A 27,858-nucleotide genomic window follows, 5' to 3' on the forward strand; every position below is an offset into this window, starting at 1 on the left:
TCATTGCAACTACAGGAAGTAGTTGTCAAACAATATGGATGCAAAGGGTGCTAAAGAAGATTGGCTACATGGGCAGTGAGAGTATTATCATCTTTTGTGACAATAACTCAACAATTAAGTTGGCGAGGAATACGATGATGCACGACAGGAGCAAACACATTGATGTGCAATACCATTTCTTACGAGAGCTAGTGAATGATGGAGTTGTGCAGCTTCAGTTTTGTGGTACAAGACAGGAGATAGCCTACATTTTCACCAAACTGCTCAAATTGGAGCTATTTCAGGAGAAAAGAAGGAGGCTTGTAGTGTGTGAACTACCACATGTTAACTAGCTGCAAATGCAGTTGATCAGTGCATTTGGATTCACATTCTTCTATAATTGTACTTAGACATTTATATACTTTATTTTGCTTATTTTACTATTTTATTATTTTTTTAGATTTAAGTTCATGATTGCCTTTAATCTATTTTTGTTTGCTATTTTCAGTTTTAGCGGTTATTTGATACCTAATCACTATTCGGATCATAACTTGAGCTACAGGATGTCGTTTTATGCGTTATGATATGCGTTGGAAAGCTGAGAGAAAGAGCTACAACGTTTGTGTTGAATCCAAAATATGATTTGGAGTGCAGAAGTCACAAATAATTCGTTGGAGTTTCGTACTTTAGGAAATAATTTCTTTTGGGTCATTTGTTGGGCCAAATTTAGGTTTTCCGGCCCAGTTTGAATTATAAATGCAACCTTTATTTTGTTTAAAAGGAGAAGCCGCAGTACTGTAGAAAACACACCTTATTCACCATAAATTTTTGTTTTGTGCGATCATGAAGAGGAACTAATCTTCTAGAGTCAATCTGCTGTAACCGAATTTCCAAGGCTTTGAGGTTTCTATCCTATCAATTTAATTCCGTTTCTCTTTCAATTCTATTCTATGAAAATTCATTTGCTTAATCTGTATTTTATGGAATGGTTTTGATTAAATTCGTATGATTGCATTCCTAACTATTAATCGTCATTTTCGTCGCTTTGTCGTTAAATTGTGTTTGTAAACCGTGTTTGCTTAATTTACGATCGTAATAATCTATTTACTTAATTCAGAATATAGGAATATCAATCTATCATATATCTATTGCGCTTGTCAATCAAAATTGAATCGAGTAGAGATCGAAGCCGCTTAGGAAATTGGTAGGTAAAAACCAATGATTAGCCGGAAACCAAAAATAGTAGATTGACTTATTTTATAATCGCTTATTTTAATCACTTTTTTTAATCACTTTTTATAATCACTTATTCTAAATCGAATCGAAACCCTCATATTTTGTTTTATACTTGGTTAATTTACCAAGAGTCTTTGTGATATGATACTCGAGGTGTCGCTTTCCGTTTACTATATATTATTACGCGTTTTTGACCCGTGTGCGACAACAGATCAAATTGGCACCGTTGCCAGAGACTTTTTAAGATTTTAACCATTATTATAGTCTAACCATTATTATAGTTATAAGTGTTATTTTTTTAGCATTTTTTTGCCTTAACTTTCTTGCGTTTTGGTCTTTTTGCGGTTTAGGATAAAAAGCAATCTATTTTTAAGAAAATCGTCTCATATTAATCCGATTCTTTGTCGATTCATTAGGAAAAAATCAAGGATCGAAAGCCTCTATTTAGAAACTAAATAATGGACGCCACCCTAAAAAATCGAAATTCCCTATTTTTCTATTTTTTATGATTTATTTTCTGTTTTGGTAGTTTCAGAAAATTCCGCAAAAATTCTCAAAATTCTTAATTGATGTTATTATATTAATTTTCGTGTTTTTGTATTTTTGTATTTTATTTTAATTGTTTGTTTTTGTATTTCAATTGTTTTGACTAAATAGGGATATTGTCAGTATTTTTCTATTTGTTGCTACATTGTTGAATTAGTTGTGTTTTCTCATTGTTTGTTGATTTTTTTTCTTTTCTATTGAGTTTAACATGGCTGACCAAAGAACCCTCAGAGAACTTGTTGCCCTTGATGTTAATTATAATGCTTTATGTATTGAATTTCATGTTCCTGTTGTACCTTTCGAATCGAAATCTTGTTTAATACACTTGTTGCCAAAGTTTAATGGTTTTGCAGGTGAGGATCCGCATAGGCATCTAAAAGAATTTCAGATTGTGTGTTTTACATCATTGAGGCCTCAAGGAATTACTGAAGATCATGTCAATATTAGAGCATTTCCATTCTCACTACAAGGTGCTGCAAAAGATTGGTTATATTATCTTGAGCCAAATTCTATTACAAGTTGGAATAATATGAAGAAAATCTTCTTAGAAAGATTTTTCCCTACTTTAAGAGTTTCTTCAATCAGAAGAGAAATATGTGGTATTAGACAGGTTGACATGGAATCATTGGTTGAATATTGGGAGAGATTCAAGCAGTTAGTGTCGAGTTGTCCTCACCACCAGATTTCTGAACAATTGCTAATACAATACTTTTATGAGGGATTGCTACCAATGGAAAGAAACATTTTAGATGCTACTAGTGGTGGAACACTTGTTGATAAGACTCTAGATGCTGCCAAATCCTTAATTGAGAAGATGTCACTTAACTCCTAACAGTTCACAACAAGGGATAATTTTGCGGTCCAAGCAAAAGGTGTGAATGAGATTCAAGTTTCTTCTTCCAACAAAGCTCTAGAAACCAGAATTGATAAACTTACCTCTTTAATGAAACAATTGATGTTACCCATTCCACCACCACCACCATATAACCCTCCACAAGTAACCACCTCTTCACCTTCTGAACCTTCACTAGAGGAACTTGTCAACCAAATGGTTGTAAATAATCTTCAGTTTCAACAACGAACAGATTCTAGTATACAGACTTTGCAAAGACAAATTGGACAACTTTCCACTTTAATGAATGCCATGCAGCAAGCTCAAGGATCGAACCAATTATCTGCCCAAACAGTAGTGAATCCAAAAGTCCCCAATGTGAGTCCAATTTCCTTGAGATCCAAAAAAGTTGCAGAACCAGCCTCAGAAAAAAATAAAAAAAAATGTTCGTGCAACATCTGAACTTTATGTTGTTGTTGAGGCTGAAAAAGAGTATGTACCATCAATCCCTTTCCCACAAAGAGTTATGAAAAATAAGAAAATTGATGAGGAAGACAAAGAGAGAGAGAGATTTTGGATGTATTCAGAAAGATGGCAGTGAATATTCCACTACTTGATGTGATTAAGCAGGTCCCGAAATATGCAAAATTTCTGAAGGATTTGTGTACACACAAGAGGAGGCTTATCGGAAATGAGAGAGTGAATTTGGGACGAAATGTTTCAGCCCTTTATTCAGCCTAACACTTCACTTACTAGTTCAACCCTCACTTAGGACATGCCACAAAAGTGCAAGGATCCAGGAACTTTTGCTATTCCTTGTACCATTGGAGATAGTAAATTCAAAAAATGCATGCTTGATTTAGGAGCGCGCATTAATGTTATGCCTACTTCTGTGTATAATAATCTTGACCTTGGTCCTTTGCAGCATACAAGTTTAATCATTCAACTGGCGAATAAAAGCAATGCCCGCCCCACCGAAGTAGTGGAAGATGTGCTTAGGGGTGGCAAAATGGATGGATTGGATGGATATGGATTGGATCGTTAATGGATGGATCAAAACAATCCATTATCCATTAACAATCCACTAAAAGTTTTTTAAAAATATCCAATCCAATCCATCCATTAAGAATAAAAATCCATCCAATCCATCCATTATCATATTTTTAGTGGATGGATATCCATCCATCTCTTTTTCCTTTAAAAATTTTCTTTTTTGAAAAAAATCACTTATTTTTTTTAATAAACAATATCAGATTTTTTCGAGAAAAATCATTTTTTTTCAAAAAAAATATTTTTTTGTATTTTCGAAAAAAATAATTTAAAAATTGTTATTTTTTCGAAAAAAAATATTTTTTTTATATTCGTAAAAAAATAAATTTTTCGAAAATAAAATCAAAATTTGGTATTTTTCAAAAATTATTTTTAAATTTTTGGAAAAAAAATGATTTTTTGTATTTTCAAAAAAAAATATTTTTTTTTGAAAAAAATAAATTTATTTTTATTTTTCAAAAAAAAAGTTTTTTTTTCGAAAAAAAAATTATTTTTTATTTTTCAAAAAAAAAAAAATAATATTTGAAAAAAATTATTTTTTTAAAATTAGATAAAAAAATCTATTGGATTATTAAAATGTGTTGGATGGATTGGATCAATCCATGCTTATAAATGGATGGATTGGATCAATCCATTAACTTAATTTTTTATATAGTGGATGGATTGGATGTATTTTTTGATGGATGGATTGGATGGATTTTCTCTAAATGGATCCAATTGCCACCCATAGATGTGCTTGTTCAAGTTAATGACTTGATTTTTCCTGTAGACTTTTACATTCTAGACATGTATGGAGAAAAAAATTCAAGCAGATAACCAATCATTTTGGGTAAACCGTTCATGAAAACAGCTAAAACAAAAGTTGATGGTGACGATGGAACCATGTCCATGGAATTTGGTGACATTGTCGCGAAATTCAATATTTTTGATGCTATGAAACATCCCTTGGAAGAGCATTATGTTTTTCAAATAGAGTTGCTTTATGAAGTTGTGGATGCAACTTATTCTGATTTGTTTTCAGCTGATTTTCCAACTTTATCTAGTTTTGATAATATTTACTCACGTGATGATTGTACTAACACTAACCTTTGTGTTGTTTGTGCTGAGATTGGTGTTGCCTTGCAGGGCGATAGTGTAAACGAAGTTGTTATGTAGCTGAAAATCTTGACATTTCGGTTGCCCCAAACATACCATCCATTAAACAACCACATTCTTTAGAGCCTAAACCACTCCACGAGGATTCATATTATTCATCAAAGCTTCAACTCAAGCAGAAACATAAGAAGGGAATTGGATGGACCCTGGCTGACACTCATGATATTAGCCCATCCTTATATATGCATAGGATCTCACTTAAAGATGAAACAAAAGTAGTGAGGCAACCCCGTAATCCTTTGATTCTTGATGTTGTGAAAAAGGAGATCACTTTCACGTGCTCATTCAACACTTTTACTTACCGAAGATTCTTCTTTGATCCTAGAATACGAGGAAAATATACTAATCAAAATTTAAAGGTCAATGGACACTACCCAAAGCTACTCCATGAGATTTCGACTTTGGAAGAAGAGATTGTAGAAGAGCTCTCTTTGGGAAAGACTACTTATGCAATCATATATCCGCCTTGACTCCTCGGGTGTGTTCTTTCCTTTCTCTCACTCTTATTTTATATTTATGCTCTTTCATTGAGGATAATTTATGTTTTAAGTGTGGGGGAGGGAATCATTTATTTATTTTGTTTTCTTTGTTTTGTTTCCAGTTTTTCTCTGTTTTGATTTTTGTTTGCTTTCTTAAAAAAAATTGCATGCTTTTTCCTTTGGTTTTTGAGTTACAATTATGAGCATTTTTGTTAGTTCTCTTGACTAAAATCTTGTGGTGTGATGTGAAAAATTTGCTGTGTATTTTTTAGTATGATAGGTAGGACTAAACTCTAAATTGTACATCATTTATGGTAGATCAATTAACCTTGTGAGATTTTGAGCCTTTTAATGGATAACATTTAAAAATCCATCTCTTTCTTTCTTGTGTGATTCACTCATGTATGTTAGTCTCTAGAACTTGAATTGACTCTTGTTGATGTTGTTGTTTACTTGTGCACACTGATATGATAAAGGATTTTTTTTAGCAAATTAGCCAAAAAGTCAACTCTGAATAATATCATCCCTTGTTTGAAACCCCATTGAGCATATTATCCTTTTTTTTTGTTTAAAACTCATTACAAACCGAGAAGTGAAAAAAAATGTTATCACCTTATTCAAAGGGTTGGAAGAGTCTTGTTTAGAGTTGTGTGGGGTTGAATAAGTATGTTGGTAATATTTCTGAAGTTGGCAGAAAAAGAAAAGAAAAATAGTAAAGAAAAAAAAAGAATTAAAAAAAATAGAAGGATATATACATGTCAACATATACTCCTTATGAAAAGGAAAAAAGAAATAAAAAGAGAAAGGAGAAGAAAAATATGAATGAAAACAGTTACTATAGAGTTGTTGAAGTGAATGAAATATTTTGTAAATTAAACTCCCGCAATTTCTTTCAAGTCTCTTTTGTCTCTTTGAATTTTAGCCTAGTACCCCTTAAGATTTATCTCACCCTTACCTTGACCACGCTACAACCAAATAAAAGTCATTTTAATCATTGTGTGCATGTATTTCAATTATGGATGTTAGAGCCTTTTCAAGCTTATGGTAGTACTAACTTTCATGTTGTGATTTGAGTGTAAACAGTTAATCTAAACACTTAAGAGTTGAGTGAATTTTATCCTGTGAGGATCTTACTACTTTTAGATGTACTCTTTGGTAATTTGTTTTCCAATCTTCTTTAAATGTCATAAGAAGTTGCTCACTAACACCATATTCTTGAAGCTTAGACTTAGAATTTTGCTTGTACCTTGTATCTTGAGAACTTTTAGAAGTGCACACTCTGTTTTCTTTCCTTTTGTTTTGAAATTGTAATTTTGCTCGGAGTGTAAAAGTTCAAGTGTGGGGGAATTTGATTAGTGCATTTTGATGCACATTCTTCTATAATTGTACTTAGACACTTATATACTTTATTTTTCTTATTTTACTATTTTATTATGTTTTTAGATTTAAGTTCCTGATTGCCTTTAATCTATTTTCGTTTGCTATTTTCAGTTTTAGCGGTTATTTGATACCTGTTCACTGTTTGGATCATAACTTGAGCTACGAGATGCCGTTTTGTGCGTTCTGACATGCGTTGGAAAGCTGAGAGAAAGAGCTACAACGTTTGTGTTGAATCCAAAATCTGATTCGGAGTGCAGAAGTCTCAAATAATTCGTTGGAGTTTCGTACTTTAGGAAATAATTTCTTTTGGGCCATTTGTTGGGCCGAATTTAGATTTTCCGCCCCAGTTTGAATTATAAATGCAACGCTTATTTTGTTTAAAAGGAGAAGTCGCGGTACTGTAGCAAACACACCTTATTCACAATAACTTTTTGTTTTGTGCGATCATGAAGAGGAACTAATCTTCTAGAGTCAATCTGCTGTAACCGAATTTCCAAGGCTTTGAGGTTTTTATCCTATCAATTTAATTTCGTTTCTCTTTCAATTCTATTCTATCAAATTCATTTGCTTAATCTGTATTTTATGAAATGGTTTTGATTAAATTCGTATGATTGCATTTCTAACTATTAATCGCCGTTTTCGTCGCTTTGTCGTTAAATTGCGTTTTGTAAATCGTGTTTGCTTAATTCACGATCGTAGTAATCCGTTTTCTTAATTCGGAATATAGGAATATTAATCTATCATATATCTATTGCGTTTGTCAATCGAAATTGAATTGAGTAGAGATCGGAGCCGCTTAGGGAATTGGTAGGTAAAAACCAATGAATAACCGGAAACCGAAAACAGTAGATTGACTTATTTTATAATCGCTTATTTTAATTACTTTTTTTAATCACTTTTTATAATCACTTTTTATTATCACTTTTTATAATCACTTATTCTAAATCGAATCGAAACTCCCATGTTTTGTTTTCATACTTGGTTAATTTGCCAAGAGTCTTTGCGATCCGATACTCGAGGTGTCGCTTTCCGTTTCTATACTGCTCAAATTGGAGCTATTTCGGGAGCAAAGAAGGAGGCTTGGAGCGTGTGAACTACTACATGTTAACTAGCTGCAAATGCAGTCTAGTTCAAAGGAGGGAGTGATAAGTCTTTAGTCAAATAAGAGTCCTAGTTTTTAGGATAGTTTGTTGAATTGATTTAGTCAAATTTGTTTCCTTATTTCTAGCTAGAAGTGAGTTATAGTTTTTTACTACACGTTCATTTTATTCCCTATTTATTTTCCTGCATTTCACAAGGAATAAACAAGCCATTCTCAATACTGTTAATTATTTTCTATTAAATTCTTGTTGCATCTAACAAAAACCTTTTCCATGTAACACTTGTCTTAAAGGACAATTGTCAACAAGTTGTGTAGTCTTTATACCTAACGGTCAATACTAGTTGGGTGACACTAATCTGACGTGCCTCTAAGACGGATGTATCTTTTAAATTGCTTATAACAACTAACTTCAAAAGACCCGAAATTCAAGTGGGCAGAACAACGATCCAAACATGAACAACTTTAATAAAGATAATAGTTATAATTATGTCTTGGCAGTATAATTATTATGCTAACAAACAAATATGGTTTTCAAACCAACGGTCAGAATTTCAGAAAGTAATCAACCTGGTCATAATGGCTTGACTGTAATTTTGTGTTGTGTTTGCATTAGTAGAGGGCGTGGAGACTGTTTCCTGCTTGCTTCACGGAAGATAACTAGTGTATGATGGATAGTGACACTATTATTGTTAATTCATTTTTTATATGAAAATGATACACCACATTTGACTATAATGTATTACTAAGAAAAGGAGCGTTTACTAGTATCTGCTGAGAAAGACCCTTATGATTGATTTATATTATAAAACATGTCGGTATATGAAACACGTTTTGGATCTGAAAGCCTTGTACTATATAAATTCAATTAAGGAGTGTTCTTTCTATCTCTCACCTTGAAGAAACACACTCAGTCATTCTTCGAGTTCTCAAGAAATTAATTAAGATGGTGAGAACACCTTCTTATGACAAGAGTGGATTGAGGAAAGGGATTTGGACGGTTGAGGAAGATCTGAAATTAATTGCTTATGTAACTAAATATGGTTGTTGGAATTGGTGTCAACTCCCTAAGTTTGCAGGTAACCTCTCTCTCTCTATATATATAACATGAAATTGTAGTTATGATGGTTGTGAAAATTTGTGTAATATACTAACAAATTGTTTTTCATTTCAGGTCTTTCGAGATGTGAAAAAAGTTGTAGATTGAGGTGGATGAATTATTTAAGGCCTAATATCAAAAGAGGGAACTTCACTCAACAAGAAGAGGAATTGATTATTCGAATGCATAACCAGCTGGGCAATAGATGGTCAGTCATTGCGGCTGAGTTACCTGGAAGAACTGATAACGAAGTGAAGAACCATTGGCATACTTTACATAAGAGGAGAGTTCAACAGATGAACACAGTCTCAAATGAAGAAACTATAGCCACCAGATCTCCAACTAGTTCCCAGATGTCAGACATCACTAGCCAATTACCTTCATTTTTATCATCTAGTGAATTCTCTTCCATAGCTGAAGATGATTTTGGTTTTCTAGATTCATATATAGAATCAATGGATGAAAGTTTTTGACTTGATAATGACTTTAGTAAATTCCTAGACGCGTACACAAAATCAACCGTTGATAGTTTTTGGCGGCGCATATGAAGGTGACATGTCCTCCATTCTATATCTCCATCAACTTATAAAGTTTTGTTTTTTAGTTTCTTATTAAAAAATTCCGTTCACATATGTAAGCTTAAGAGATTTTAATGCATATTTTAAAATTAAAGAAGTGTTGATGTTATTTTGATAGACCTACATAAATGTGACCATGGTTTTAAATTGCGGTTGTGAATACGTTTGCAGTTGCGGGTGTTGCGGATGCGGCTAATACAGTTGCTGCGATGCGAATTGCGGTCATTGCGGTGTGAAATACTTTTATACTCGCACCAAACACAAATTTATATAAAAATGAATAGGACTTCTTGTTGCAGTAGTGATGTGGTCCGATGCAGCTAGGCATGATAACATAACCGGTACTCGCGGGTACCCACACGAATCTGCCCCGAAGTTGACGGGAAAAATCCGTTTTGATTGGGTTTGGGTTCGAGTTTGGATTTTCCCCGATTATAAAATATGGGAATGAGTCGGGTAATGGGGACACTAGTACCCATCCCGCCCCCGTCCTGTTTATTTCATTATGTACAATATTATTTATTTTTGATAATTTAGAATATTAAATATGTGGTCAATGTTTTGATATTTTAATTTGAATTTATTATTTAAAATATTTGAAAGGTATGTATGAAATTGTTTAGATGGTTTTATTTTATTATTTGTAATATAATTTTATTTTGGAAAAAATATATATTTCTATAAAAAAAATTGATTTCACTAAATGAATGGTGGTGGAGGCGGGGATACCCGAACCCAATCCGAACCCGTTTGGGACGGGTTTGGGTTTTCATTCCCCATCCCTGTTTTGGTTTGGGGCGGGGAACGGGGATTATTTGGGGATTCGGGTTTGGGTTTAGGGAGGTAAAAACCGTCTCCGACCCGTCCCGTTGCCATACCTAGATGCAGCGGTGATGCGGTGCAGTGCGGTGATGATGCGGTCAGATGTGGCGGAGATGCAGTCCGGTGCGGCGGCGATGCAGTTTTGTTGCGGCGATTCCATGTGATTTCATTTCACACCGCAATTACGGTGTGTTGTCGTTGCGGTGTCGTTCCCATCTGCAGTATTGCGGCCGCATCAAGTGATGCGGTCCCCAATTTCAAACCATGGATGTGACTGTAATTTTCTCTAATGCGAACTCGGGTACTATCTATGAAACTTTTCCTTTACTAAAATTGAAGCTTTACTAGATCGCTTTTCCACATGCTAGACAATGACACTCTTTATCTTTGCACCAATGATGTAACATCTAAATCTTTCTTCTTAGGACCTTCTGACTTTGGGTGTTCATTCGCTTGGATTTGATAGACTTCATTTAGGAAACTGAGCAAATTCATAAATCGTTATTGTCCATTTGTTGCTTATCGAACATGGTTTGTTAGGGTTGAAGTTATCATAGGTTATATTTGGAGGACATGGGGTATCTATGAGATGATTATGATATACGGAAGTTGTTCAGAAGTTATAATTATATGTTGCCTTATAGAAATCCAACCAAAACATAGTTTGGGACCCTCTAGTTTTGTCCTCCTTATACCATTATTTTCATGTGATCTTATTTCAGTTAAAAGGGAAATTAGGAGTTATAGATATGAGCGGACATCTTTGGTTCCTCATAATTTGATTCCAATTATATTTCTTGGAGTTTTGGATAAAAGTTCATGTCTCAACGTGATTCCTAAGTGAGGATGATCATTAGAGAATACTAGCACGATATTTAGGTACAAGAGATTTTGGATATTCTACCGTGGATTAATTGTTTTCATTGATACATTTATTTTGATTGGATCTTGCTTTTTGCTGAAAAAATGTGAGAAATCTTATATGTTTGACGTGGGAAAGGAAGACCACTCACCCAATCTAGGGTGGCTAATAATGAGAATGGTTATAGGATTCTAACAACAAGGGATTTTTGTTATGCAACCTAATTTCAACGAGCAACAGCAAAACTTTAGCAAAATATTACAATGCCTTTTATATAACTCGAAAATTTGGCCTATTTCAACACATTCCTCTTGTTCATAAATCTGTAATTCCAAGAAGTTTTCAAGATAACCTTAATGGAGCTGAAGTTTAAAGGGTTCATTAGTTAAACATATAGAAGATCCATTTTTTCTCATAAGCTTTATCTGCTCACTAATATTGAGAGACTAATTTCTTTGTCGATTTATGTCTTTCTTAGAATGTATATTTCGGAATTTCTAAAGACCCATCTTTTATAGGCCAAGTACAAAAGAGCAAGTAAGTTGATTTTACTCTAATCCTTACCGTAAAAGCACTTGTTAAATTTATTTTACTCTAATCCTTATTAATATGAAGCTGTCCCAAACTTGCAAGCATTATTGTTTGGGAAGGATTGCAAGACAATTTTTTTTCAATGTTATTTTGTCTTGAACAAAATATTTTTTCTATCCTTGCAATCTATCTCACATAATGATATTAATGTTTTCGTTGTTGTATTTTTGGAATAACCCTCAGTTAAAGAAGGAAGCTCAACCTTTAAAGAATACTCAGTTGATAGTTTGCAAGTGCAGAAAGTCATTATTGCTTTAAGTTACACAAAGAAGGTAGAAGAGAGAAGGAAATGCAACTAAATCTGGATATCAGTGAATATATTAAGTAATAAGAGCAAATATTTGTTGTAAACAATTTATTTTAATATTCTATGTAAATAATGTAATGAAAAAAAAGAATTATTCACCTCGATTTTCGTCATCACCGAGGTGATAGTTAAAAGGGGAAGATAAAAAAACTCGATTTTATAATAAAACAGAGGTGTTTAATAATCATATTTTACTATAAACACACTCATTAAACTGATTATACCCTAAGACTAACTTATATGTGGCAACCCCAAAGAGAGGAAATATTCACCACCATCCATTTGATCATGAGTTGCTACTACAGATCTCTGGGATGGATTGTAAGTACAGAAAATAAAAATTCTCATTGGAAAACAGATATCTAGCATCTTGCATGAGACCTGGACATGAAAAATAAAAATTTTCATTGAGAAACAAATTTTACAATGTATTTTTAATATTCTGTATCTTGCATGAGACCTGGACATGAAAAATAAAAATTTTCATTGAGAAACAAGTTTTACAATGTATTTTTAATATTCTGTGTAAACAATATAATTTCAAAACAAAAACATATTATTCACCTCGGTTTTCATCGTGATTAAGGGGATAGTTAAGCATTTTTTTTACTATATTCAACGTCTTTAAACAAATATTTATCGTCCATTTAATGTTTATCAATGCTCAATAATCTGTCATTAGTGATTCACGTGAAACCTAAGACACATCCATTATAAAAGCATGCTGAATATTGAAAATCGAACCTATATGGAACATGAAACGCTTAAAACATAAAGACGTTTAGAAAAGTTCTCTAAGATGGATTGTAAGAGCAGAAAATTACTTGGGTTTAAGGTTTGTTTTCTTAAATATTTATTTGAGCACAAAATTATATATTTGAATACTGATTTTATTTATGTAACCATTATTTTGTTTTGCTTCAGAATAAAATGCATCCAAAATTTTGGAGAATATATTTGCACCAACATTTGATCTTGACCCACCTAGGGAATTTGATTTTTATCTAGATCTATGGGGAATTTGATTTTTATTTTAATATTTTGTGTAAACAATGTAATATTCTGGGTAAACAATGTAATATTTTAGATAAAACAATGTAATATTTTAGATAAAAAATGTAAGATTTTGGGTAAACCATATAATGATTTTCTTTTAAAAAACAGAAATAATCTTATCCCTCGGTCTTATTTGGAAACTGAAAGGTAAGATAACATAATTTTGAAAATAACAAAAGTGCAGCTGCTAGGGCTCGAACCCATGTCCATATAACTTTACCTCTCGTATTTATTTCCATTGAGGTGATAAGTGGCGAGTTTTCATGTCGCCTTTCATTACCTCGCTTCTTTAGCCGATGTATTATGCATTTCGCGTTCGAGGTAAAAATCACTTTTTGTAGTGTGAGAAAAAAGGAGTTATTTAATAATTATGGAAGACGACAGACATTACCCAGGGCCACTTTAACATGGGATGTGAAAAGATATCTCTTTAAGTACAATTGATGAATGAATGAGTATAAAAGGAGACTTCCCCATGAGGAAGAGGGGAAACCAATACCTCATAACAAAGTAGGATGAGTGTGGCTTCACCTGGCTAGCTTCAGGAATGTTTCTCCAAATTGTGTTTAGCAAGAACATTTGGCGTCCATCGTGGGGACTCAGTAAAACTTTCCCAAGCCTCACAAAAATTATACATTTTATTACAGGAAAGCAATGTCTGGTTCATCTCCTTGTAGGAGTGAATCTCGAACTCCTCCATACTTGGCACAACTCCTAGAAACTGTAGAGAACCTGCGTCAGCAGAATGGGTCTTTACAAGAGAGTGTGCATACATTGTAGCAATCACAAAGCACAAAGTAATGGGGAGATGAGGAAGTACTGTTTGATCCTCAACCTCTATCAGAAGAAATTTGGGGTGACCAAGTCCTATAAAATTTCAAACCACCACCTCTGCCATCCTTTGATGGAAAAAGTGATCCTCGGGAACACATAATGTCAATCAACAATCAGATGTCAATAGTCGGGGCTTCCAACTCCCTGAAATGCAAACTCATGGCAGGAACGTTCAAAGATGTAACACTATGTTGGTACATGAGTATGTCTAGACTATCAGTTATCAGCTACCAAGACTTGACTAAAAAAATGGTACAACACTTCTTCACCAACAAGCATAGAAAGGTGACTACCACTAGATTGTTCGATGTCCTCTAGGGGCCCTTCCGAGTCAGTCGATTGACGACAGTTGTCCGACTAAGTAGTAGTGGGAAAGTTAGTAACATTAGTTGAAAGCCCACAACCTAAGAAGTGGCTTCTAATGATGATAGTTTTCTGGGAAATCGTGGCGCAGGAAAAATCATCATTGTGCAGAACATCATTAACAATTAGACATCCAGCCGAAATTTAGAAAGTCAAAAAGTCATGTTTCTATGTCACCTTCATATGGAGGTCAGTAATCCTCCATTGGTAGCACTGAGAAGCTTTTATTATACACATTCATGATGGTAATAACCTTGTAAACATCAAATAGATGGTTGTAAGCATCCTGGGGAGTATGTGTGCATGCTGCAATGACATAGGATCAAGGAATACGGAAGGCCTAGAACTTTCCACAATAGCACCAACTTCTGTTTAGTTTGACAGCATAGGATGAATTTGGCATCCCCTCATTATGGTCCATTGTTTCATGTACACTGGAATTTTGCCTATGACGGTCGAAGACTATAACCGCGTGTGTGCTAGCTTTGATACTTTCCTCTTTCATGACTTTCATATAACATTCACTGAATATTTGATCCGACATTAAGACTGCATTCCATCTTTCACCTCTGGTTGCGAAGGTAGAAGCCAACCTATAATAGGTTGTTCTGACCAAAGCGGTTATTGGTAGATTTCTAATGCCTTTGAATACGCCGCGCCGTTCATGCATTCCACAAGTGTTTGTTCTCATGTGGCCCCATCAACAGCCTCCGTCAAATACCCTTGTCCACTGCTTTACTGGTATGTTATCCACCCATCTTCCTGAATCTGCATTAGACAATCTAATTTCATCACTGTAATATTAAAATGACGGCTGGGTTAGAGCATACCCATCATTCACCACTTTTTTGCGAACGTTCTTATCTTTGATTGCACGCATGAAGTTTTGTGCAATATGTCTAATGCAATAGACATGGGTAGAAGGAGGATCATGATATTGTTATCATGGTTATTGTAAGCACTCTCAATGGCAACATGTCTATCTGAAATCAAACAAAGATTGGCTTGTGGAGTGACACGTGTTCTGAGATATCGAAGAAAGAAACCTCAACCACCAGCAGTTTCACCTTCAACCAGAGAAAAGGCAATGGGAAAGATATTGTTGTTACCGTCTTGGGAAACAACCATAAGAAAAGTACCCTTGTATTTACCGTATAACCATGTTCCATTAATTTAAATAATAGGTTTGCAGAATGCAAAACCTTTGATCCACGGTTCAAACGCCCAAAAGAGGCGGTGAAAGATTCTATTTCCAACAATACAGGTTCCTTCTGGCGTAAATGCTAGCAATGTCTCCATAATTGCAACATTTCCTAGTACATATGTTTTTAGGCCCCATAAAAACCGTGACAATTCTTTGTATGAATCCTCCCAGTTACCGAATACCTGTTCAACAACCTTTGTCCTCGCAATCCAAGCTTTCTTGTAAGATGAAGCATAATTATATCTTGTGACAATATGAGATATTATTATACTCACCTTCAATGATGGGTCTTTTTTAACAAGCGGCAAAATATCTTAACATATTAATGCAGTGCTTAATTTATGGTGATCTTGTTCAACATTAGTGATAACATGAAACTATATCACATTTTTAGACTTGATTTAATTAAATTATATCGTTATTTGATTCAATTTATTTTATATTATTCGATATTACTTGGTATTTTCTTATTATTTATTTCAGGTATCATTATTTAAAGCATGGGTGAAAAAGAAAGAAAAGGGGTGCAAAAAGAGGATTTTCTAGGAAAAGCATCTCACCAAAGCCCAACCCACGTTTGGAACAAGGAAAATGGTTGTGACGACCGCCACACTCACGTGCCGAGCGTCACGCCCCTTTACCTAGTGTTACGACCGTAACACATGGTGTGACGGACGTCACACACCCCACTCCTATATTTTGGCATTGACGTGCGTAACAGAAGGACGTTCTCCCCTATTTTTCCTCTTGACTCGTTGACACTTTGGAACCCTACTGAAGATACTTTTGAGGAAACGGTTATTTTATGGATGAATATAAATATACCTCAAAAGATCCAGTTGACATCTCTTCTCCGTGCAATATTTTTCCAGCTTTATAATTTTCTAGCATTCTAATTTCCAAGCATTTTATTTTATTTTCTTTTCTAGTTAATTTCCAAAGCATTCAATTTATTTTCTCACGATAGTTTCTACACCGGAAACTATTGTGTAATTTTTACTGGATCTAACCTTATGTCAGATCATAGTATTTTATTTCCTTGTTTTTACTTTCCTGTCTGATCGAGAATTGTGAAGAACAAATCCAACCGACTTGTGGTGGAGTGTTCGAGCATCGAAGCTAGGAGATAAAACCAAGATTTCTAGTAATTTTCCAGGTTCATTAATTAATTGAGTTATTATTTTAATTTACATATGCTCTGTGCTGCTGTTTATATATATTGTTTGTTTGATATGGCCGTATTTATGCATGATTATTGTTTAAGCATGTTTAGCATGTCCGGCTAATTAATTTAGATATCGGTATGTAAAGTAAGCGGAATAAAGGAATCAAAACTGAGTTGGTTTAAATTTATTTCAAAATATAGTCACTCTTTTTTCTGGTCTCAATTTACAAAGTTAATACCAAGGTTTTTGTACGAGAGTAAAAGACATAAAGAAGTTAAAATCAATAGAACGACGGTTTGAGCTTTTAACTGGACAGTGTAAATTGAACATTAACTTTAAATCAGGGCGAAAGCAATTTATAAGGTTAATTGAATTCTAATCATTTTCAAAAATTATTTTTAAAAGTTAAATGTGAGGACGAGAGTTAAGCATTTAAGTTTAATTATATAGTCTAAGTCAACAGAGCGAGAGTTTGAGACGAGGGCGTTTAAACGGTTAGTATTTTCTCAAAAAGAGTTTCTATAGATTCTATTATTTTCAAAAAGTGATTTTAGATTTGACGAAATAGTGAGAGCGTACGTTAAAATATAAAGTCATAGTCTAATTCAACAGAGCCAGAGTTTGAGGAATAGATTTTTAATTAATAGTGTCTACTGAAAAGACTTATTTTAAAATTAAGAAAAAGACCAACGAAGATTTGATTCCCTAATTACGACGAACTACATACCAAGATCCGTGTTATTTGATATTTAATCTAGATCCAAATTTAGTTTTACTTTTCCCCCCTAATCATTTAAGTATCATCCGCCTTAGCTTTACGCAGTAACCCTAGAAAAATGGTATATCGATTCATTAAGTCCCTGTGGGATCGATATCTTTTAAAAACTACACGATTAGACTGTGCACTTGCAGTTAATACCCCGATAGACTCATAAAGTCGCGATCAAGTTTTTGGCGCCGTTGCCGAGGACTTTTATTTAGTCGATATCGTAACTCTTCTGTTACGCTATAGAGACTAAGGCAAATTTTATTTTTCCCTTCTTTTTCATTGATTTGTATGCCACACACTCGCTCACAAGGCGAACCGTACTACTTACGAATCAACGACGTTGAACGATATCTCCGATTATTATGACGAATTCGGGAGTATCGTGCTACAAACAATCTTCCTCCAATCGAAATTCCTGATCTCAAAAATCTTCTTCCTTCGACGATACCAGCGATGGCCGAACCAGCTCGTGCTCTTCGAGATTACGCTGCTCCATCGCAAGATGAACCGCATTTGAGTATTGCTCCACCCGCAATCAAAGCGAACAGCTTCGAACTTAAACCTTCGCTGTTGCAGGCAGTGCAACAGAATCAATTTTTTGGAAATCCTACCGAGGATCCAAACCTTCATTTATCCGTATTCGTCCAATACGCTGACACTGTTAAAGCTAATGGCGTCACTTCAGAGGAAATTCGACTTCGTCTCTTTCCTTTCTCGTTAAGAGATAAAGCTAGAAGATGGCTTCAGTCTCTTCCTTCCAACTCAGTCACCACATGGAATGAATTGAAGAAAGTCTTTCTTGCCCGATATTTTCCTCCAAGCAAAACAGGTATGTTGAGAGTCCAGATAAATGGATTTAAGCAGAAAGATAACGAGTCTCTTTTCGAGGCATGGGAAAGATACAAGGACATGATGAGACTTTGTCCACACCATGGTTTAGAAGACTGGTTAGTAATTCACACCTTCTATAATGGTCTCTTGTACAACACAAGGTTAACAATAGACGCCGCCGCCGGTGGTGCGCTTATGGATAAACCTTACATCGACGCTTATCAACTTATCGAGAGCATGGCCCAAAATCATTATCAGTGGGGAAGCGACCGAACAATGATAGAGAAACCTCAAACGAAAGGCGGCATGTACGAGGTAAGTAGCCTTTATCATGTTAATGCAAAAGTGGATGCTCTTTCCTAGAAAATTGAAAGTTTAAATGTATCACCTCCAGCCACCGTGGTTGCCGTAACTCAAAATTGCGAAGTCTGTGGAATTCAAGGTCACACTCCTACGGATTGCCAACTCCTAACAGGAATTCAAACAGAGCAGGTGAACTATGCTCAAGGAAATCCTTACTCGCATACCTATAACTCAAACTGGAAGAACCATCCTAATTTTTCATATAAAAGTAACAACGCTTTATACGCACCAGGTCAAGGTCCCAGTCAAGCTCCAGCTATACCTCTTGGATATCAAAAGCCGATCCCATCTACACCTAACAATAACGTTCCTAGGAAATCCAATTTGGAAATCATGATGGAGAACTTCATAGCTTCTCAACAGCAAACCAATAAAGAGTTCTTAAACTAGAATGTACACACTAACGAACAGATTAAACAACTAGCAAGTAAAGTAGATGCCCTGGCTACCCATAACAAAATGCTGGAAACACAAATCTCGCAAGTAGCTCAACAACAAGTGCCTACAGCTGCCCCAACTGGTACATTTCCTGGACAGCCCCAACCTAATCCGAAAGGCCACGCTCATGCAATTATATTACGAAGTGGAACAGAGGTAGAAGGACCGTCTGACCCAAGGATTGAGAACCAAAACTCTAAAAAGTCAACTGAGAAAGAAAGTAAACCTAAGGAAAAGGAAGAGTGTAATAAAGAAACCGTAGAAAAAAAAGAACCTTATGTACCTCCACCGCCTTACAAACCACCTATCCCTTACCCTTAAAGGCTAATTAAAACCAAAGACGCGGGCCAATTTAAAAAATTTGTTGACCTACTGAAACAATTAAACGTCACAATTCCTTTTACAGAAGCTATTACACAGATGCCCTCATATGCTAAGTTCTTAAAAGAAATTATATCTAATAAAAGGAAACTTGAAGATAGCGAAACCGTTACACTCACTGCTGAGTGTAGCGCAATAATCCAGAATATGTGATCGGAAAAATAGCAAATGTACTATTTTTACCGATGTAGTAATAAGGAGTTTTATCTCCAAGTATCGATCTCAAGGATTGCGTAGGAAATACTTATTTTACTTTGATTCTATCAGAACAAAAAGATAATGGTTTGGTTGTTTTGGAATTCTAACAATAAACACAACAGACAGTAAAATATAACTGATTAATATAAAATATGCTAGGGGAAGTGGTTGATTTAACCAGTTATGAATTCAATCAAGATTTCCTTAATACATATGAAACATTCAATTACCTAACCTCGGAATGTTCTTCCTTAAGTCCTTAAGGAAGAAACTATTAAACTACCAATTCTTACTCAAATGTCCATTCAATTAATCATTGGTTTTAATCATAAATAATATCAAGGTTTGTGGTGGTTTACAACATTTACTAGTCCTAGATGATGCAATCATAAACCTAATTGTGTGAAAACCCTAACAATCACAATCCTGTTATTGATAGTCATAGATCAATTTGTATTTGTTCGATACAAAAGCATAATAACATCACACAATTGAATTGAAATAAGTAACATAGCAATAAGGAAATCATTTGTTCAAATTCATAACATACAATCAAATCAGGACCACCCCCCTAACATAGGGGGTTTAGCCTCTATTAGTATTCAAAGAAAGCATAGTATTGAGATTAAACATTACAACGAACTAGGGGATTTTGAGCTTCAATGGTCGAAGCCCTTGAATCTCGCCGTCTTCGAATCCGCCGGAATAGCTATCTCTCTTGTGCAGTGTTTTCTTTCGTACCGCCAAAAGTCCCTTCTCCTTTCTCTTCCAAGCCTTCTTATAGCTTCAGATGAATCTCTTCCAAGCAAAAGGTCCAAACTACCCTTAATGAGCAGAATAGGTTCACAAATCAAAAGTTGAGGTTTCCTAGCCGCGCCCAACAACACGGGCCGTGTGTGTACACACGGGCGCCCATGTTGCTCTCCATGATAATTATCTTCACACCAAGCTACAGAGGCAACAACACGGGCCGTGTTCCTCCACACGGGTGCCCGTGTTAATGCACTGTTTTAAAAACACGGCCGTGTGTCACCATACGGGTGCCCGTGTTGTTCTCTATTTTCCTTCTCCCATTTTGCTCTGCCTGATCAACAACACGGGCAGTGTTGTAGCACACGGGTGCCCGTGTTGACCTGCTGTCTCTTCATATTTTTGCCTTTCTGAGTATCCATAACCTCACCATTAATGCTTTTAAACCTGTGCAATGGCCTGTAACAATAACACTACCAAACGAAGCATAAAAGAGATCTTTTTGACATAAACTTGTAATCGAATGCAATGCGATACCAAACCAACAAAACATGATAAATGACTCTGAAGCAACTATAAACAAACATAAATCTTACGAAAGTGATAAAAATATGTCGGATTAACGGTGGGAATTCAATGGAAATGGTGACCGATCACAACCCCAAACTTGTCTCATTGCTTGTCCTCAAGTGATGTATTGAGTCCAAACAAAGGTCACCCCCAAATTCATTTTCCACAATGCAACCTAGTCTTTCACAATTTGTGTTCTTCCTTTCCAATCGAGTTTCAGGTCTCTCCAATTCAGGCAGTTTACCATATTTCCACATCAGAAACCTCGTCACCTGCAAGCTTTTCACACACTCACAACATCTCTCAGGGTTAGGTGTGTACACTTACAGCACAGTATGCAATACCAAACTCTTAAATTTGAATACATTCTAATGTCACGACAACAGCAGATTCCACACACTTTTCGAGGTCTTTTTGGATTGTAACGGGGCTTGGGTACGGTGGGATAAACAAAAAAATGGATAACAAAGGGTTTTGAACTCGGCAGTCATATTGTGTGATTTTTCTTTCTCTTTTTCTCGTGCATCACGTATACTATGGGGGTTAATTTCACTCTTTTGACTCTTTTGACTCTTTTTCTACTCAAATTTTTCGAGCATTTTATAGGTGTTAGAGTCTTAAGTCTTGGCAAGTGCATTTTTCTCTTTTTTTTTCCTTCTTTTTTCTTTTAAGGAACATACATACTATTTTTCTTTTTGTATGATCTCTTATTATGCACTTGCCCTCTCTTTCAAGATTTCCACCCCAAACTTAGTTTTATTGCACATCTTGCAATTCACACAATCATACCGAGTAATGGAAAAAATTAAAAATGAATGATTAAAAGTTAACAGGGGGTTTATGATGAATAAAATGGCTAAGGCTCAACGGGGTTCACGAAGGGAAACATACAGATAGGGATGGTTATAAAGGCCCTGGCTAAACAAACAACTTGCCTCAGTGTGTGTTGTCATGCTGTGACGTGTCAACAGGACATACGCAAAATCAGAGTGATAAAGTCATACCTGGCTGAACTCTCATGCTGATATTTAGTGTTTGGCTTTTTGTGATCTCACCATGTTGGTTAGCTTGCAAGCTCTTAAGCCTCCTCGTGTTATGTGGTTCTTTTCTGACTTGGTTTTTCCATACCGCTCTCTTGGTCTGGTGTCCCCAAATTGTGTCCGACTTTCTTTTCTCAAGGTTGCATCAACTTCTAGGGTGCCTTATCAACCTAAGTTTGAGGGGTGTCATTCATCCACTACCATTGATCCCGGATTCGTCCAACCATTTCTCATCACTCTGTACACACAAGTAAACCACAAAAAAAATGAAAGCAAAAAACGATGAAGGAAAACATGAACAAAATGAAAACGAAATAAAACATGAAAGGAAAAACCCCCCCACACCTGAACTAAACATTTACCTCAATGTTTAAATCCAGATACAAAGGGGACTCACAGCGACTAATGTTGTTTTATTGCACTTGTGTCGTTTCCTTCCATTTTGAGGTGTTTGTGACTTTGCCCTTCTACTTCTCCTCCTCCCCTACAACAAAATTTTAGCACACACAAAGAAAAAGAAAAATGAAATAAATCAGAAATCAAACGCGTGGGTTGCCTCCCACGAAGCGCTTCGTTTAACGTCGCATGGCTCGACGGTTCATTTCCCTTATCATGGGGGGTATTTTAGGTTCAAAACCTTGTTGCACCTCTTGTCTACAACTCGGATGTTGTCTCTTTTATCAGTGTGGACTCCTTTGTGCCACGATTCCTTTTTAACCTTCCTTTCGGTGTTAGGAATCTTTCCGTTTCGGGTGGCTACTGGCAGTGGTGAGACTTTGATAGTATTCAATGTCCTGATTAAGCCTACTTGATACTAAGATTCTGTATCTTCCTCCATCTCCTGGTCTTCAATAGCATTCAATGTTATTTCCTTGTTGTGAACTTTCAAGGTTAACGTGCACTCATCCATGTCGAGCTTGCATCGACTCGTCTTCATGAAAGGTCGACCCAAGATGATGGGTGCCTCCTTATCTTCAGGTATATCTAGGGTTACAAAATCGACTGGGAAGGTCAAGTCCGTTATTGTTACTAGCACATCTTCAGCTATACCATATGCATCTTTTCTTGAGTGATCCGCAAACTTCAGATTGGTCTTTATATCACTGATATTTTTCATACCCAGCCTGTGATAGATTGATAATGGCATCAGATTCACACTAGCTCCAGAATCTATTAGTACCTTTTTGAAGGTTCTTTCTTTGATTGTGCACGGTACTGTGACGGTTCCTGGATCCTTTTGTTTGTTAGGAATGTTCTGCTCCAGGGAGTTTGCATTAGATTGTTCCTTACCGGATACCTGTTCTTCAGTGGTTGGTTTCTTTTCAGCCATTACCTCTTCCACAAATTTCTTATACATGGGCATCCTTTCAAGTGTTTCAAACAAAGCCATATGACCCTCAATCCTTTTAAACATTGTCATGAATTTCTCCAAGTCTGACTCACTAGGTTCCTTCTTTGTCATTCTCTGAGGATAGGGCAACTTAATCACCGGTTTAGTTCCTTTTGTAGTTTCTTCTTTAGTCGGCTCGCTCGGTGATATAATTTTTTCCTTTTTAGCATCCTTTTTCTCTATCGTCGTGACAGTATTAACATTCTCATGACCTCTCGGATTTTGAACTGTTTCACTTGGTAGGGAACCTGGTGTTCGAGAACTTGTCAGTTGCTGCGCTATCTGCCCCAGCTGAACTTCGAGATTCTTTAGGGATGCGGCGGTGTGTTTCTGATTGTTTCTAGTCTCTTCTTCAAATTGCCCATTTTGAGCTGCCATCTTTTCAATTGCAATCTCCCAATCTGCCTTCTTTGGGACTTGTTGTTGTTGTTGCTGATATTGGTTTTGATATTGACCTTGTACCTGATGTTGCCCATTCCCTATCTGATCCTTCCATGCAAAGTTGGGATGATTCTTCCACCCCAGGTTGTATGTGTTGGAGTAGGGATTGTTTTGCTTTAAAAACTTGATATCTTCTATCTACTGTGGTGTTGCAAGACAATGAACAGTATTGTGTGGTCCATTACAAATGCTACACACATCGTTTGGTGCCTGTTGCACTAGAGCCGCTTTCTGAGCACCTATGTTTAGTGCCTTCAACCTTTTCTCCACCTCTGCAGCAACTGCTTCTTCAATTTTTACCTATTTGTTTGTTTCAAGCTTCAAATCAATTACTGCAGATTTGCTTGACACCCTATCATACAACTCCAGATGCTCATTTGAGGCAATTGCTTCAATTATCTTCTTCATACCGGTGGCTGTTGCAAAGTTAGCTGAGCCACCAGCTGCTGAATCAAGGATTTGTCTCGTTTGAATTCGAAGACCATTAACAAACATTTTCATTTGCTTAGTTTCATCCATGTTGTGAGTAGGACAAGCCACTAGGATTTTCTTGAATCTTTTATAGGCATCTCCTAGTGACTCACCCTCCTTCTGCTTGAAGTTTAGGATCTCATATCTTTTCCGCAATGACACAGATGCGGGAAAGTATTCCTGCAAGAATGTTGTTTCCATCTGCTCTCATGTAGTGATACTACCAGCAGGTAAGGAATATAACCACTCTTCAGCTTCATCTGCTAAAGTGAATGGGAACATACGAAGTCTGATTGCTTCTTCGTTATGTCCAGGAATTTTCAGCGTTGTGCTCATAGTTAAAAACCTTTGCAGATGCTTGTTGTCATCTTCATTCACTCTTCCAGAAAAGGACCGCCTTTCGAGTTGATTAATGGTGCTGGGATGCAGCTGAAATTGTTCCACATTGACCGGTTGGTTTACAATTATCATACGACCACCCGGAGTGTTGGTTCCACCATAGTCACCGAGAAGTCTCTCTGGTGGTGGTGGTGGTGGGTTTGCAGCCATGATTTCAGGAACTGTTTCCGCGTCGGAATCTGAGTTCTCTGAGTGCACTAAAACAACTTCCTCCCCTGCTTTCTCTGCTAATTCCAGTTTTTCTCGCTTAGCTTGTCTCAGTCTAGCGTGAAGAGTTCTTTCTGGATCTGCGTCAAAAGAAAAATTCGCTGAGGCCTTACCTCGCATAAACAAGTTATACAAAGATTAGAATTGAATAACAAATTTGTCACAGATAAAATTTTGGTTGACGAGCAACAAAATTTTGATAGAAGAGAAATTAAAATATGTATTTTGGCAATCCCCGGCAACGACGCCAAAAACTTGATCGCAAAAATAGCAAGTGTACTATTTTTACCGATGTAGTAATAAGGAGTTTTATCTCCAAGTATCGATCTCAAGGATTGCGTAGGAAATACTTATTTTACTTTGATTCTATCAGAACAAAAAGATAATGGTTTGGTTGTTTTGGAATTCTAACAATAAACACAACAGACAGTAAAATATAACTGATTAATATAAAATATGCTAGGGGAAGTGGTTGATTTAACCAGTTATGAATTCAGTCAAGATTTCCTTAATACATATGAAACATTCAATTACCTAACCTCCGAATGTTCTTCCTTAAGTCCTTAAGGAAGAAACTAGTAAACTACCAATTCTTACTCAAATGTCCATTCAATTAATCATTGGTTTTAATCATAAATAATATCAAGGTTTGTGGTGGTTTACAACAGTTACTAGTCCTATATGATGCAATCATAAACCTAATTGTGTGAAAACCCTAACAATCACAATCCTATTATTGATAGTCATAGATCAATTTGTATTTGTCCGATACAAAAGCATAATAACATCACACAATTGAATTGAAATAAGTAACATAGCAATAAGGAAATCATTTGTTCAAATTCATAACATACAATCAAATCAGGACCACCCCCCTAACATAGGGGGTTTAGCCTCTATTAGTATTCAAAGAAAGCATAGTATTGAGATTAAACATTACAACGAACTAGGGGATTTTGATCTTCAATGGTCGAAGCCCTTGAATCTCGCCGTCTTCGAATCCGCCGGAATAGCTATCTCTCTTGTGCAGTGTTTTCTTTCGTACCGCCAAAAGTCCCTTCTCCTTTCTCTTCCAAGCCTTCTTATAGCTTCAGATGAATCTCTTCCAAGCAAAAGGTCCAAACTACCCTTAATGAGCATAATAGGTTCACAAATCAAAAGTTGAGGTTTCCTAGCCGCGCCCAACAACACGGGCCGTGTGTGTACACACGGGCGCCCGTGTTGCTCTCCATGATAATTATCTTCACACCAAGATACAGAGGCAATAACACGGGCCGTGTTCCTTCGCACGGGTGCCCGTGTTAATGCACTGTTTTAAACAACACGGCCGTGTGTCACCACACGGGTGCCCGTGTTGTTCTCTGTTTTCCTTCTCCCATTTTGCTCTGCCTGATCAACAACACGGGCAGTGTTGTAGCACACGGGTGCCCGTGTTGACCTGCTGTCTCTTCATATTTTTGCCTTTCTGAGTATCCATAACCTCACCATTAATGCTTTTAAACCTGTGCAATGGCCTGTAACAATAACACTACCAAACGAAGCATAAAAGAGATCTTTTTGACATAAACTTGTAATCGAATGCAATGCGATACCAAACCAACAAAACATGATAAATGACTCTAAAGCAACTATAAACAAACATAAATCTTACCAAAGTGATGAAAATATGTCGGATTAACGGTGGGAATTCAATGGAAATGGTGACCGATCAATATGCCTCCTAAACTTAAAGATCCTGGTAGTTTTTCTATACCCTGTCATATAGGAAAATTTGTCATAGACAAAGCTTTATGCGATCTAGGAGCCGGTATCAGTGTTATGCCCTTGTCCATATGCAAGAAACTTTAAATGGGAGAATTAAGACCAACTAAAATGTCTGTGCAATTAGCAGATCGTTCCGTTAGATATCCCGTAGGAATTCTTGAAAACATTCCCGTGCGCATAGGTCAATTCTACATTCCCACCGATTTTATAATTATGGACATAAGAGAAGATGAAGTTACCCCCATTATATTGGGAAGACCCTTCTTAGCAACCGCCGGTGCTATCATAGACGTAAAACGAGGACGACTCACTTTCGAAGTAGGAGAAGAGAAAATTGAGTTCATTCTTTCCAAATTTTTGAAAGCACCTGCAATAGAAGACACATGTTACTTCATGGATATCATTGATGAATGCATAAGAATTAGAAAATGACGATTTGCCCGACTATCGTGTAGAAGACAGACTGAACCAATGTTTAGCAATAACATCGAATACTACGCAATGCCTTAAGAAACCAACCCTCGACCTGAAAACACTTCCCAAAAATCTGAGATATGAATTCCTAGACTTAGAACTTGAACGACCAGTGATAGTCAATGCAGACCTAGGAAAACTTGAAACCGAAAAACTCCTACATATCTTAAGAAAATATCCAACCGCATTAGGATACAACATCACCGATCTTAAAGGGATAAGTCATTCTGTTTGTATGCACCGCATCATGCTAGAAGAAGACTGTAAAACTTCTAGGGAACATTAGAGGAGACTAAACCCGATCATGAGTGAGGTAGAAAAGAAGGAAGTAACGAAATTATTAGAGGCGGGTATCATATATCCTATATCCGATAGCAAATGGGTCAGTCCTGTACACGTAGTACCAAAGAAAGGAGGTATAACAGTGATCGAAAATGAAAAACGAGAAACTATAACCAAACGAATTGAATCGGGATGGAGAATATGCATTGACTACAGAAAGCTAAAGAAAGCAACCCGAAAAGATCATTTTCCTTTACCATTCATAGACCAGATGCTAGAACGACTAGCCAAGCATTCTCATTTCTGCTATCTGGACGGTTACTCAGGCTTCTTTCAAATACCAATTCATCCTGATGACCAAGAAAAGACAACGTTCACATGTCCTTTTGGTACCTTCGCTTATCGACGAATGTCGTTTGGCTTGTGCAATGCTCCTGCAACTTTCCCAAGGT

General features: G+C 36.1%; 1 protein-coding gene and 1 non-coding gene across 4 annotated transcripts; one reads left to right on the forward strand and one right to left on the reverse strand.

Annotated features, from left to right (window-relative positions):
- Positions 1-8,230: 8,230 nt before the first annotated feature.
- Positions 8,231-12,113, forward strand: LOC127102733 (transcription factor MYB114). Of its 3 annotated transcripts, none has more exons than XR_007794726.1 (3): positions 8,231-8,835; positions 8,931-9,405; positions 11,892-12,113. XR_007794726.1 is itself a non-coding variant. In XM_051040074.1 (2 exons), the coding sequence occupies exons 1-2, from the start codon at positions 8,703-8,705 to the stop codon at positions 9,326-9,328; spliced, it is 531 nt and encodes a 176-aa protein (XP_050896031.1). In that variant the 5' UTR covers positions 8,231-8,702; the 3' UTR covers positions 9,329-9,530. The 3 variants fall into 3 exon arrangements, 1 of the variants encoding a protein (XP_050896031.1); XR_007794725.1 differs by lacking the exon at positions 11,892-12,113 and adding an exon at positions 9,605-10,070; XM_051040074.1 differs by lacking the exon at positions 11,892-12,113 and having other exon boundaries at positions 8,931-9,530.
- A 6,125-nt stretch (positions 12,114-18,238) lies between these two features.
- LOC127108700 (small nucleolar RNA R71) lies at positions 18,239-18,345 on the reverse strand. The gene has a single exon (XR_007796222.1). It is a non-coding gene; the product is annotated as a small nucleolar RNA R71 (small nucleolar RNA).
- Positions 18,346-27,858: the final 9,513 nt, after the last annotated feature.

This window comes from Lathyrus oleraceus, chromosome 7 (genome assembly GCF_024323335.1).
Source record: "Lathyrus oleraceus cultivar Zhongwan6 chromosome 7, CAAS_Psat_ZW6_1.0, whole genome shotgun sequence".
In the NCBI taxonomy this organism is placed as follows: domain Eukaryota; kingdom Viridiplantae; phylum Streptophyta; class Magnoliopsida; order Fabales; family Fabaceae; genus Lathyrus; species Lathyrus oleraceus.